The 12,544-nt window shown below is 49.8% G+C and overlaps 1 protein-coding gene across 1 annotated transcript; it reads right to left on the bottom strand.

Moving 5' to 3' along the window:
• Nucleotides 1-574: 574 nt before the first annotated feature.
• LOC123460760 (cystatin-B-like) lies at nt 575-3,551 on the bottom strand. Its single transcript, XM_045149817.1, has 3 exons — nt 3,417-3,551; nt 1,397-1,498; nt 575-1,097 (listed from the first exon to the last, which is right to left on the bottom strand). The coding sequence occupies exons 1-3, from the start codon at nt 3,480-3,482 to the stop codon at nt 969-971; spliced, it is 297 nt and encodes a 98-aa protein (XP_045005752.1). The 5' UTR covers nt 3,483-3,551; the 3' UTR covers nt 575-968.
• Nucleotides 3,552-12,544: the final 8,993 nt, after the last annotated feature.

A 12,544-nucleotide genomic window follows, 5' to 3' on the forward strand; every position in this document is an offset into this window, starting at 1 on the left:
CTCAGGCTGCCACCTTATCAAATTAGGGGATTTACCAGCTTGCTCATGTTGGTTTTGAAAGGACATCCACTGTGGACTGTTACACTGGCCCTGAGTGAATCAGGGCCTGGCACCAGCTGGGCAGGCTTTCCACCGCCAGGTCACGTCCCAGCTCTTCAAAGAACTCTATGAATGCACTCCTTGCCCCCTTCTTGGCACATCTATATTGTATGATTTCCAGTGAAGACAAGATGCCAGACTGATGGCTCAGCGGTTAGGAGTACGTGGCTATGACAATGAGGGCCTGAGTCAGCCCTAGTTCAAGTCCCGGCACCCATGTACAAAACTGAGCATGGCCACACATGTGTCACCCCAGCCTTGTAGGACATGGAGACTAGAGAATGTCTGGGACTTGCTGAACAAAAGTGACAACTTCAGATTGAGTGTTGAGGGAGACTCTCTGTAGGTAACATGCAGATCAGCTACAGAGAAGGGAAACCAGGCATCATATTTTCCTCTGGCCTCTACACACACAGGAGGGCACACTCATTTGGACACATACTACAATAAAAATTCAAAACAAGGAGACATTTCATGACTTCAAAATTTATATTTGGAGAGTTAAGTATAGCACCGTTTGAAAGTAAAATTATGAGTTGGGCGTGGAGGCACCCGCCTTTAATCCCAGCACTCAGAAGGCAGAGGTTGGAGGATTGCTGAGAGTTCGAGGCCACCCTGAGATTACATAGCGAATTCCAGGTCAGCCTGAACCAGAGTGAGACCCTACCTCAAAAAAGAAAAAGAAAGTAAAATTAAGTTCGATAATCATCAGAAGGAACAAAACAAAAGAGAGTTTGAGAATCCCAAGATAAAACTTAACCCCAGTCTTCTCCATGCCAGAGCCACAGAGGAGGGGTGGCATTTATTTCTTGGTCCCCAACACAGAGGACATATTAAAATGATTTGGTACGCGAACAGGGACTGAGGACTTAGCAGTCTTCCAGCTCATCATCCTTGGTCTTCTTGGTCTGGTAGTCTTGCAAGGACAGCGGCTTGTTCTCATGAGGGAGTGGTTCCAACACCGTCATGTGAATGAACTCACCATCACCGACGTCAACCTGCAGAGAGAGGGGGACCAGTGAGGGAGGTGACTTTTGGGCCCCACACTCTGGTCTGGAGTGAGCCTCGGAGCAGGTAAGCCAGCACAGGTCACAGCTACTGAGCCAGTGTCAATTCCTATCCTCTTCCAACACAAGTCCCTGGCACCCATATTCGCTCCTCCTCCTGAAACACACACACACACACACACACACACACATGCTCCCTGCTGCATGCTGCTCCTCTTAGGGGGCGACCTCAGAGGGGATCCCTGGAGCACTCTGCCCATTGGTGGCCAAGGCCATGACCCCAGGCCTACCTTGATGTAGTAGATGGTGCCGGCCACGACCTGGCTCCTGTAAGACACAGCTTTAAAGACGGAGAACTTCCGGTTTTCCTTCTCCTCAAGCTGGGACTTCACCTAGAAGGGGCAGAACCGCAGGACTGAGCCTCAGCAGCAGGTGGCCTCCAGCCTGCCAGGTGCCCATCCCCCAGCTTGTGCCCACCAACCCTTCTCCCCAGGTGTCTGCCCAGCTGTGGACATAGCAGGCTGTGAGCTCGAGGGGACATGGAAAGTGTCCTTCTTCCTTCTGCTCAAACTCAGTGACATTCACTCACACTCACTTGGGCAGGAGACATTTTGATATCTTTGCCATTTTCTTACGGGTTTATATCCTGGCTTCTTTTTTCCATTTATCATGCAAATAGTTGATTTTAAAGGCTGCTTTTTTTTTTTTTTTTGAGGTAGGGTCTCACTCTAGCCCAGGCTGACCTGGAATTCACTACAGAGTCTCAGGGTGGCCTTGAACTCACGGCGATCCTCCTACCTCTGCCTCCCGAGTGCTGGGATTAAAGGCGTGCGCCACCACGCCCGGCAAAGGCTGCTTTTTTTAAAAAACTTATTTTAAGTAATTCATTGATTCCTTGTTCCAGTTGTGCGTTAAATTGCCGGGCCTTGTACATGCTAAGTACACTTTCTGTTTTTTAATTTCCTTTGTCCCCTAAGTACACTTTCTACCACTGCACTACATCTATGCCCTAAAACATCTTTTGGTGTAATTTGTTTGTTTGTTTGTTTGTTTTTTGAGGTAGGGGCTCTCTCCAAACAGGCTGATCTGGAATTCACTATGTGGATTCAGGTTGGCCTCAAACTCATGACGATTGTAACTCCTTACGATTGCCCTGAGATAGCTGGGATTAAAGGCAGGCGCCACCACGCCAGGCTCATCTTTTAAAATCAAATCTTGTCAGTTGAGCGACAGGGCCTGACTTGACTTGGGAGGAGGCAGCAAGGCAAAAAAGTAGAAAGGAAAGTGACTTTTCTTCTTGTTCAAGACCCTGAGTGATCGCTGGCTCTTCACAAATCTCTGCTTTGATAACAAACAGCCACAGGGTGAACACCCTAACCCAACAAATACACTCCTGAGCATATTTTTTTTTTCAAAAAAACTTTTTTTGTTTTGTTTTTTGAGGTAGGGTATCACCCTAGCCCAGGGTGACACGGAATTCACTGTGGAATCTCAGGGTGGCCTCGAACTCATAGTGATCCCACTACCTCTGCCTCCCAAATGCTGGGATTAAAGGCGTGCTACACCACGCCCGGTTGCTCTTCATATTTTTTTAATTGACGACTTCCACGATTGCAAACAATATCCCATGGTCATGCCCTCCCTCCGCCCACTTTCCCCTTTGAAACTCCATTCTCCATCATGTCGCCTCCCCGTCTCAATCAGTCTCTTTTATTTCCATGTCATGATCCTTTCCTCCTATTATCATGGTCTTGTGTAGGTAGCGTCAGGCACTGTACTCCTGAACTCTTACCAGCCCCCTTCACCCAGATCTAACTCTCTAGTACAGATGGGGAAACTGAGGCACCCGCCCTTGAGCTCTCCTACACGGCCTGGTTAAAACAACCAAAAGGAAAAAAAAAAAAAAGAAAAAAAGCATTTTGACAGGGGTCTCCCTCTTTTGTCTAGACGTCCCTTGGGCTGCGCTCCGAGGATGCCACCGTGCAGGCTCGCCCGAGCATCCGCCCCGCGGGGCCAGCCCAGCGCTGCCCGCCTCTCCGGGCTCTCGGTGGCCATCGCGTCCCTCCGCCGCCCAGCGCGTGTCTCCTGGGCTCAGCCGCGGACCCCGTCCGGCTCCCGGGTCCCGGAATCCCGCGGGCCCGCCCAGCACCGGCTCCGAGCGGCGGGTGCGGCCGCGCCCCGAGCCCCGCGGGGACGGCTGCGCTGCGGGAGTCGGCGCCCTGCGGCCAGGCGTGGGGAGGCGGCGCGGCCCCGGTGCCCGCGGTCCCCGCCGGCCCGCCCTGACCCGGTTCTCCCGTCCCGGATCCTCACCTTGTCGGCAATCTCCTGGATCTCGGCTGTGGCCGGTTTGGTGTCGGACAAGCCTCCGGTCATCATCTTGGCGGCGGTCTAAGGTCCAGAGCAGGCTTGGAGAGCAGAGGGAGCGCAGAACCCAACGACCCATGGTTACCGCCACAAGTTGCCTAAAAACCCTGGTTTGGCTCCGCCCCAGGACCCACGTGACACGACCCAGCCCGGACCAAGCTTGTACCTTCCCTGACTTGAAAGAAAAAAATCCTCAAAATCAAAGAGGGCCTTCAAAAGATTCGAAAGTTGGAGAGAATGCGCAGTGGGTAAAGGCACTTGAAAACCCTGGTGGCACCGGGTTCGATCCCTCACTACCCGTGTAAAGTCAGACCCTCAAAGTAACGCGTTCACCTGGAGTTCATTGCAATGGCAGAAAGCTCTGGCATGCCCATTCTTTTTCTCTCTCTCTAGCTCTCTAAAAATAAATAAATAAATATTTTGGTGGAGGGTGTTTTTTAAATATTTTATTCATTTATTTGAGAAAGAAAGAGAGAGGTCATAAGGTAGGGAGAGAATGGGCATGCCAGGGCAAATATCCATTGCAAACCAACTATAGATGCAGGCACCACCGTGTGCTGCTGGCTTAAGTGGGTACTGGGGAATCAAACCTCGGGCATTATGCTTCACAGGCAAGCTCCTTAGCCCGTAAGCCATCTCTCCAGCCCCCTTTTGGTTTTTCTTTTAATATATATATAATCTCTCTCTATATATATAGATATATACAGTATTTAGTTGTTCATTCATTCATTCATTCTCTCATTTGAGAGAGAGAGAGAAAGAGTGAGAGAGGAATGGGTGCGCCAGGGCCTCCAGCCAGGGCATATGAATTCCACATGCATGCATCCCTTTGTGCATCTGGCTTACACTTGTCCTGGAGAATTGAACCTGGATTCTTTAGCTTTGCAGGTAAATGCTTTAACCACTAAGCCATCTTTGCAGTCCCCTTTTTGTTTGTTCCGGCCAGGGTCTCACTTTAGCCCAGGCTGACCTGGAATTCACTATGTATACTTTTAGAGTTGCCTGGCACTCATTGTGGTCCTCTTACCTCTGCCTGCTGGCTACAGGGATGAAAGGCATGCACAACCACCCGGGTTTGATACCCTCATAAGCCAGAAGTACAAGGTGGTGCATACATCTGGAGTTTGTCCTGTATTTTTTGTCTGTTTGTTTTTCAAGGAAGGGTCTTGCTCTAGTCCAGTCTGGAATTCACTACGTAGTCTCAGGGTGGCCTCAAACTCATGGTGATCCTCCACCTCTGCCTTCCAAGTGCTGCGACTATCGGCGTGTGCCACCACACCCAGCTTTTTAAAAAACGTTGTTACTTATTTTTTTTTAATTTTTTTTTAACTTTTATTTATTTGAGAGCGACAGACACAGAGAGAAGGACATAGAGGGAGAGAGAGAGAATGGGCACGCCAGGGCTTCCAGCCTCTGCAAACGAACTCCAGACGCGTGTGCCCCCTTGTGCATCTGGCTAACGTGGGACCTGGGGAACTGAGCCTTGAACCGGAGTCCTTAGGCTTCACAGGCAAGCGCTTAACCGCTAAGCCATCTCTCCAGCCCCGTTGTTACTTATTTTAAAATACATTTTATTTATTTATTTACTTGAAAGGCAGAAAGAGAAAGAGAGGGACAGAATGGGCATGCCAGGGCCTCCAGATACTTCAAATGAACTCCAGATGCATGCACCACTTTGTGCATCTGGCTTACATGGGTCTTGGAGTATTGGTCGGGGATCCTTTGGCTTTGCAGGCAAACGCCTTAACCACTAAACGATCTTCCCAGCCCGTTTTTATTTATTTATTTGTTTGTTTGTTTGTTTGCAGATACAGGGAAGCCTAAAGAGTACAAGTGCAAGAAGCTCTCCAGGCACTGCAAACACACTCGAGATGCATGCCACTGTGTACTTGGCTCTGTGTAGTACTGGGAATAGCCCCAGGTTGTTAGGATTCATAGGCAAATGCCGTAACTGCTGCCCCATCTCTTCAGCCCTATTTTTCTTTCTTTTAAAGAAGCACTTTTATTTACTTTTTTGAATGGACAGAGAGAGAGAGAATGAATTGGCCAGCTTGACCAGCCACTACAAAGTAATTCCAGATGCATGTGCCAGTTTGTGCATCTGGCTTTACATGTGTACAAGGGAATCAAACTCAGGCCATAAGGTTTTGTAAGCCAGGGCCTTTAGCCACTGAGCAATTTCTCGTAGAGCCCAGGCTGAGCCCAAGGCTGGCAGAATCCTGTTTGGAGCTCTACACATGGCTGACATGCAGGCCAGGACACAACACACCAGATTGAGAATGGCGGCAAACTGAGGTGGCAGGCCAAGAGCCTGAGCTCCCATGGGCCCTGTGGACACCAAACTTTGGAGAGAAGTCCTCCTGTGCACAGAGGCCTCCCAAGACGGGCAAGGAGTGGGGCACCGGGCCAGTTTCTCAGAGCCATTCTGCATGTACTCAGCTGCTGCCCATGCAGACAGCTCAGTTCCTGTCATGCATACTCAGAGGATGGCACATTTCCTGGCAAGGCATGGCATTTCTTGTGCTGTAATCCTTCTTGCTTCAGTTCTTGGGTGTCTGCAAACACCCCAGGCGCTGGGCAGGACAGGGGCTCAGCAGACTCAGCATTTTATTTGATTGCTTATCTCCAGGGATCTAGATGAGCTACCCAGGGGAAGGGTGGAGAGGGAAGGATTGGGGCACCTGGTTCCCTTCTTTCAGGCTGACATACCTGCTGTACCCCATCAAGACCCCAGTGCAGATAGCAGGGGTCTTGCCTCTCACCTCCCAGCAGGCCCTCAAGATCTCCTGACAGTCCTTGCAAGACAGCCTGGGGATCTTTGCAACCTTCTCTGTGAGGCTCGCTTCAACCTATGTGATTGCCCCCCTTCCACACCGCCTCACCCCGTCATTGCATTCCTGCCCCCACTTGTAGTGCTCCTTGGTCTGAACTTCTGTGCTATAAGGGAAGCCAGACGTATCTCTTAGTCTCTAAGTCTAGGGCTGGAGAGATGGCCTATGTGTTAAGCGCTTGCATGTGATGCCTAAGGATCCCAGTTCAAAGCTCGATTCCCTAGGACCCACGTAAACCAGATGCACAAGGTGGCACATGCATCTGCAGTTCCTTTGCAGTGGCTGGAGGCCCGGGCACACCCATTCTGTCTCTCCCCATCTGCTTCTTTCTTTCTCTGTCTGTCGCTCTCAAGTAAATAAATAAAATAAAAAACAATGTAAGTCCAATCCTGTAGTTTCTCATGGGTGGGAGATACGCAGCATGGGTCTGGTTAGGGGAGGGCGAGGCTGTGGTCCTGGCATGACAGCCTTGTAAGAGTGTGTCGCAGTCATGGGCCGTGGTATGAAAACGCTTTAGAAGCCCATCTTCAGTCAAGCTGCTCACAGCATGACATTAAGCCCAGGAAAAAGGGGAGCCAACTGTGGGTGTCCTGTCCTTTGTCCAAGCAGGCACGGTAGGAGCTGGCTGTGCCAACGCTGCACATCCCTCAGCAGAAAGAGTTAATTCACCTGGGCACAGTCAGTGCTGGCACACGCTTGACCTCAGCACTTGGGAGGCAGAGGTAGGAAGATCACTGTGCGTTCAGGGCAGCCTGAGACTACACAGTGAATTCCACTCTAGGTCAAGAAGAAGGAGAAGGAGTGGGGGAAACCAACTGCTCTCTAATTGGACTGAAGGCCCCCATATGGGAGGGAATACACGCCTGGTACCGAAAACCTAATCAAAAGCCTATGGCAGGAGTGGTCATGAGCCTTAGGGGTATAAAGCCTGCTCTTGTCTGGATAAATGCATATATTACTCTCACCAAATTGCCCTGAAACCACTACACTTAATGTTCACACTCATATATTAATGTTACTCTCACTTCTGGTTAGAGAAGCTTCTCTTTTCAGATGGCGATGACCCCTGTAATGGCCCGAAATGCAACATAGTGCTGAGAAGAAGGGACGGAGGAGTGTCCAGCCCTGAAACATCTCTAGCGCACCCTCCAAGGCTCAGGGTCTATTGCCAAAGAGGTGGCGGAAAGAATGTAAGAGTCAAAGGAAGGGGACCACTTCTTTGTTTTTTTTTAAGTAGGGAAGAGACATTTTATATTTTTGTACATTTTTGTTCACAGAGCTAAGACCACTTCTTACTACAACAGTCAGGACAGAATTTGATCTTGATATCCAAGACCTCACAGTGCCTAGCAATACCCAGCAAGACCCTCAAGATAAGAGAAAAAGATGATGGCATCAAATCAAAACAGACTAACGCAGAGAAGGAGGGGATGTGACAGCGAGCAGAGCCATGAAGGAGAAAGTGGGGGACAGGAGGAGAGGGGAGGGAAATACTATGGTTTGTTGTCTTTAAGTATAGAAGTTGTCATAATATATGTATATAATAAAAATCAAAAGAAGGAAAGGAAGGAGGAGGAGGAGAACAAGGGGCAGGGCAGGAGGAAGAGAGGGAAGAGGAGAGAGAGGGAGTGCACACTGCTCCCGGCCGGTCAAGCTTTCTAGTTGTCCTTGGAGCACAAAGACTGGATCCCCCAGGTGCACAACTTTTTCTTTGTTTGTTTTTTTGAGGTACGGTCTCACTGTAGCCCAGGCTGACCTGGAATTCACTAGGTAGTGTCAGGGTTACCTCAAACTCATGGAGATCCTCCTACCTCTGCCTCCCGAGTGCTGGGATGAAAGGCGTGCATCACACCGCCCGGCCCAGGTTCTCAGTTGTGCCTCTTGCTGATGTGAATGCAGATCTGTGCAGTGCGATCTCTCACGTAGTGAGCATCTCCTCTCGCCCAGTCAGCCGCTCTGCAACAGCCCCTCTTTCCCACACAGGCAGATGGAGTGGGAGCTGCTCTGGCTCCTCTTGCAGCTCATGAGGACACTGTTAGCTTTCCTGGGAACTCCATCAGGACTGTGGTCCTGACCTCAGCGGACCCAGTCATGGCCACCCTGCTCTGCAGGAGGGCAACACCAAGGGCTCAAGCTCTGAGACAAGTGAGGCTCCCTGAGGAACTTGACTGAGAGCCAGGACAGTGTCTGCCACAGGGTTGAGGTCTGTGCTGTCCTTAGAGTCTGAGTGAGGTCCTGGGGCTCTTAGGGTGTCACCCGCTCAGTGCATCCCATCTTCCAGGTCCAGTGGAAACAGGTGCCTTGCTGGGCTGAGGAGCATTTGTAAGTGGGCTCCTTCCCTTCATCGTGTGCATGGAAACTGAGTTTCCTCTTCTCAGAGCCTGAAGGGCATCTGCCCCTCCTGCCTTCTTCAGGGCACGCCAGGGGGGAACTTAGCAGGTCTCAGACATTCAATGGTATTTTCGTCTCTTGCCCTACTCTGGACATGCCAATCGGGAACCTAGTAAGTCTTCCACTGAAAAAGTTTACTCTGATTTGCACTATTTTAAAGTAGATTTTGGGTTTTTTGTTATATTCTTTTTCTGATTTTAATAAGGAGGGTCTTGCTCTACCTCAGGCTAACCTCTTTACAGGTTGGCCTTGAACTCATGGCAATCCTCCTACCTGTTCCTCCCAACAGTATGTTAATGTTTGTGGAGGGGCAGAGTCTCAAACCCGAGTGACCCATGTTCTCGGCACGCACTCCGCATCTGAGCGACCATTTGCTCTTGACGTACTGTAAGAACGGGATGTCCAGTCATTTTCAGCGCCTTCAGTGACCATCTCCCCAGCTCCATGGACTCATCCAATCCCTCACTGGGCTTCATCACCCCAGAATCCAGACACCTCATCTGGCAGTGGACTCCCCAAACCACTGCACTCGAAGGAGGCCACTGCGGCTGAGGAATGTCCATGGCCTCACCCTGATTCTGGAAAACATCACCTGTCCTCAACCTCATCACAGGTGACCCGCAACTACAAGGGCCCAAGCAGTGGCCTCCCCAATGGGACGTGGTCTCTGCAGAACAGACCAGCTCTTCCCAAGAAGCCTCCCTTCAGGAGGGATTCCATTCCAGCCACGTCTCTGGCAGGGTGTGGACGTCTGTGAGCTGACCTGCTGCTGACACTCCACAACTGATCTTACCCAACACCTTTGAGAGCGTAAAGCTCATGGGATGGTCTCTGACATGCCAGGAATAGGAATTCAGATGGGATGCCAGGCCATGAACCCTGGCTGTGATTGGCGGTGACCCAGTGGCCTCAGTGCCCTGCAACAGGCCTGTCTTGCTAGCTCAGGCTGGCACCTTATCAAATTAGGGGTTTTACCAGCTTGCTCAGCTTGCTTGCCGAAGGACTTCCACTGTGGGCTGTTACACTGGCCAGGAGTGAAGCAGAGACTGGCACCTGCTAGGCAGGCATTCTGCCACCAGGCCACGCCCCAGCTCTTCAAAGAACTCTATGAATGCACTCCTTGCCCCCTTCTTGGCACATCTATATTGTATGATTTCCAGTGAAGACAAGATGCCAGAGTGATGGCTCAGCGGTTAGGAGTACATGGCTATGACGATGAGACGGCCTGAGTCAGCCCTAGTTCAAGTCCCCGGCACCCATGTACAAAACTGAGCATGGCCACACATGTGTCACCCCAGCCTTATAGGACATGGAGACTAGAGAATGTCTGGGACTTGCTGACCAAAAGTGACCACTTCAATTTGAGTGTTGAAGGAGACTCTCTGTAGGTAACATGCAGATCAGCTACAGAGAAGGGAAACCAGACACCATATTTTCCTCTCACCTCTACACACATAGGAGGGCCACACATCTACACACACATACTAAAATCAAAATTCAAAACAAAGAGACATTTCATGACTTCAAAATATATATTTAGGGCTGGAGAGATGGCTTAGCGGTTAAGCGCTTGCCTGTGAAGCCTAAGGACCCTGGTTCGAGGCTCGGTTCCCCAGGTCCCTCATTAGCCAGATGCACAATGGGGCGCACGCGTCTCGAGTTCATTTGCAGAGGCTGGAGGCCCTGGCGTGTTCATTCTCTCTCTCACCCTCTATCTGTCTTTTTCTCTGTGTCTGTCACTCTCAAATAAATAAATAAAAATTTTAAAAAAAGTTAAAAATATATATATATTTGGAGAGTTAAGTATAGCACCGTTTGAATGTAAAGTTATGAGTTGGGCATGGTGGCATCCGCCTTTAATCCCAACACTCAGAAGGCAGTGGTTGGAGGATTGCTGAGAGTTCGAGGCCACCCTGAGATTACATATTGAATTCCAGGTCAGCCTGAACAAGAGTGAGACCCTACCTCGAAAAATAAAAGGAATGTAAAATTATGAATGATAATCATATGAAGGAACAATACGAAAGAGAGTTTGAGAATCCCAAGATAAAACTTAACCCCAGTCTTCTCCTTGCCAGAACCACAGAGGAGGGGTGGCATTTATTTCTTGGTCCCCAACATAGTGGACACATTAAAATGACTTGGGACGCGCACAGGGACTACGGAGTTAGCAGTCTTCCAGCGCATCATCCTGGGTCTTCTTGGTCTGGTAGTCCTGCAAGGACAGTGGCTTGTTCTCATGAGGGAGTGGTTCCAACACCGTCATGTGAATGAACTCACCATCACGGACATCAACCTGCAGAGAGAGAGGGGAGACCAGTGAGGGAGGTGATGTTTGGACCCCAGGCTCTTGGCTGGAGTGAGCCTAAGAGCAGGTAAGTGAGCACAGGTCACAGCTACTGAGCTGGTGACAATTTCTATCCTCTTCCAACACAAGTCCCTGACACCCATATTCGCTCCTCCTCCTGCGACACACACACACACACACACACACACACACACACACACACACACGCTTCCCGCTGCATCGCTGCTCCTCTAAAGGTGTGACCTCAGAGGGGATCCCTGGAGCACTGTGCCCGGTGGCCGAGGCCATGACCCCAGGCCTACCTGAGCCACTTCCTCCTCAGCACCCAGCACCCACCTTGATGAAGTAGTTGGTGCCAGCCACGACCTGGCTCCTGTAAGACACAGCTTTAAAGACGGAGAACTTCCGGTTTTCCTTCTCCTCAAGCTGGGACTTCACCTAGAAGGGCAGAACCGCAGGACTGAGCCTCAGCAGCAGGTGGCGTCCAGCCTGCCAGGTGCCCGTCCCCCAGCTTGTGCCCACCAACCCTTCTCCCCAGGGCTCTGTCCAGCTGTGGACGCAGCAGGCTGTGGGCCTCCAGGGGACATGGAAAGTGTCCTTCTTCCTTCTGCTCAAGCTCAGTGACATTCACTCACACTCGCTTGGGCAGGAGACACTTTGATATCTTTGCCATTTTCTTATCACTATATCCTGGCTTCTTTTTTCCACTTATAATGCAAACAGTTTATTTTAAAGGCTGTGTTTTATTTTTAATTTATTTTAACTAAATTATTGATTACCTGATGGAGTTGGGTATTAATTCCCAGGGCCTTGCACAAGCTAAGTACTCTTTCTGTTTTTTAATTTACTTATTCCCCTAGGTATACTTTCTACCACTGCACTACATCTATACCCTAAAACATATTTGTTGGTGTTGCTTGGTTTTTGAGGTAGGGTCTCTCTGTAGTCCAGACTGACCTGGAATTCACTATGTAGCTTCAGGGGGGCCTCGAACTCATGACAATCCATCCTCTTTACTCTTGCCTCAAGAGAGTTGGGATTAAAGCGGGCGCCACCACGAAGATCTCCAGGCACTGGGAACTCGAGATGCATGCCATTGTGTTGTTGGCTCTGTGTAGTACTGGGAATTGAACCTGGGTTGTTAGGATTCACAGGCAAATGCCTTAACTGCTGAGCCATCTCTTCAGCCCTGGTTTTCTTTTTCTTTTTTTTTTTAACAAGTGTTTTTATTTATTTATTTGAATGGACAGAGAGAGAGAGGGAGAGAATGGGTTGGCCAGGGTCACTTGACACTACAAAGTAATTCCAGATTGATGCGCCACTTTGTGCGCCTGGCTTTACATGGGTACTAGGGAGTCAAATTCAGGCCATAAGGCTTTGTAAGTCCGGACTTTTAGCCACCGAGTAATTTTTCCAGCCCAGGTACAAATATTGTCTTTTTTCTTTCTTTTTTCTTTCTTTCTCTCTTTTTTTTTTTTTTTTTTTTTGCAAGGTCTCATATAGTTCAGGCTGAGCCCAAGGCTGACACAACCAGGCTTAGAGCT

This window comes from Jaculus jaculus, chromosome 5, assembly GCF_020740685.1.
Source record: "Jaculus jaculus isolate mJacJac1 chromosome 5, mJacJac1.mat.Y.cur, whole genome shotgun sequence".
In the NCBI taxonomy this organism is placed as follows: domain Eukaryota; kingdom Metazoa; phylum Chordata; class Mammalia; order Rodentia; family Dipodidae; genus Jaculus; species Jaculus jaculus.

Bases quoted from the DNA above. Each gene is read 5' to 3' on its own strand.
- LOC123460760 (XM_045149817.1), bottom strand. From the start codon at position 3,482: ATGATGACCGGAGGCTTGTCCGACACCAAACCGGCCACAGCCGAGATC. The intron at 1,499-3,416 runs GTGAGGATCCGG...TGCCCCTTCTAG, and splicing joins TCCAGGAGATTGCCGACAAG to GTGAAGTCCCAGCTTGAGGA. The intron at 1,098-1,396 runs GTAGGCCTGGGG...CTCTCTCTGCAG, and splicing joins GCACCATCTACTACATCAAG to GTTGACGTCGGTGATGGTGA.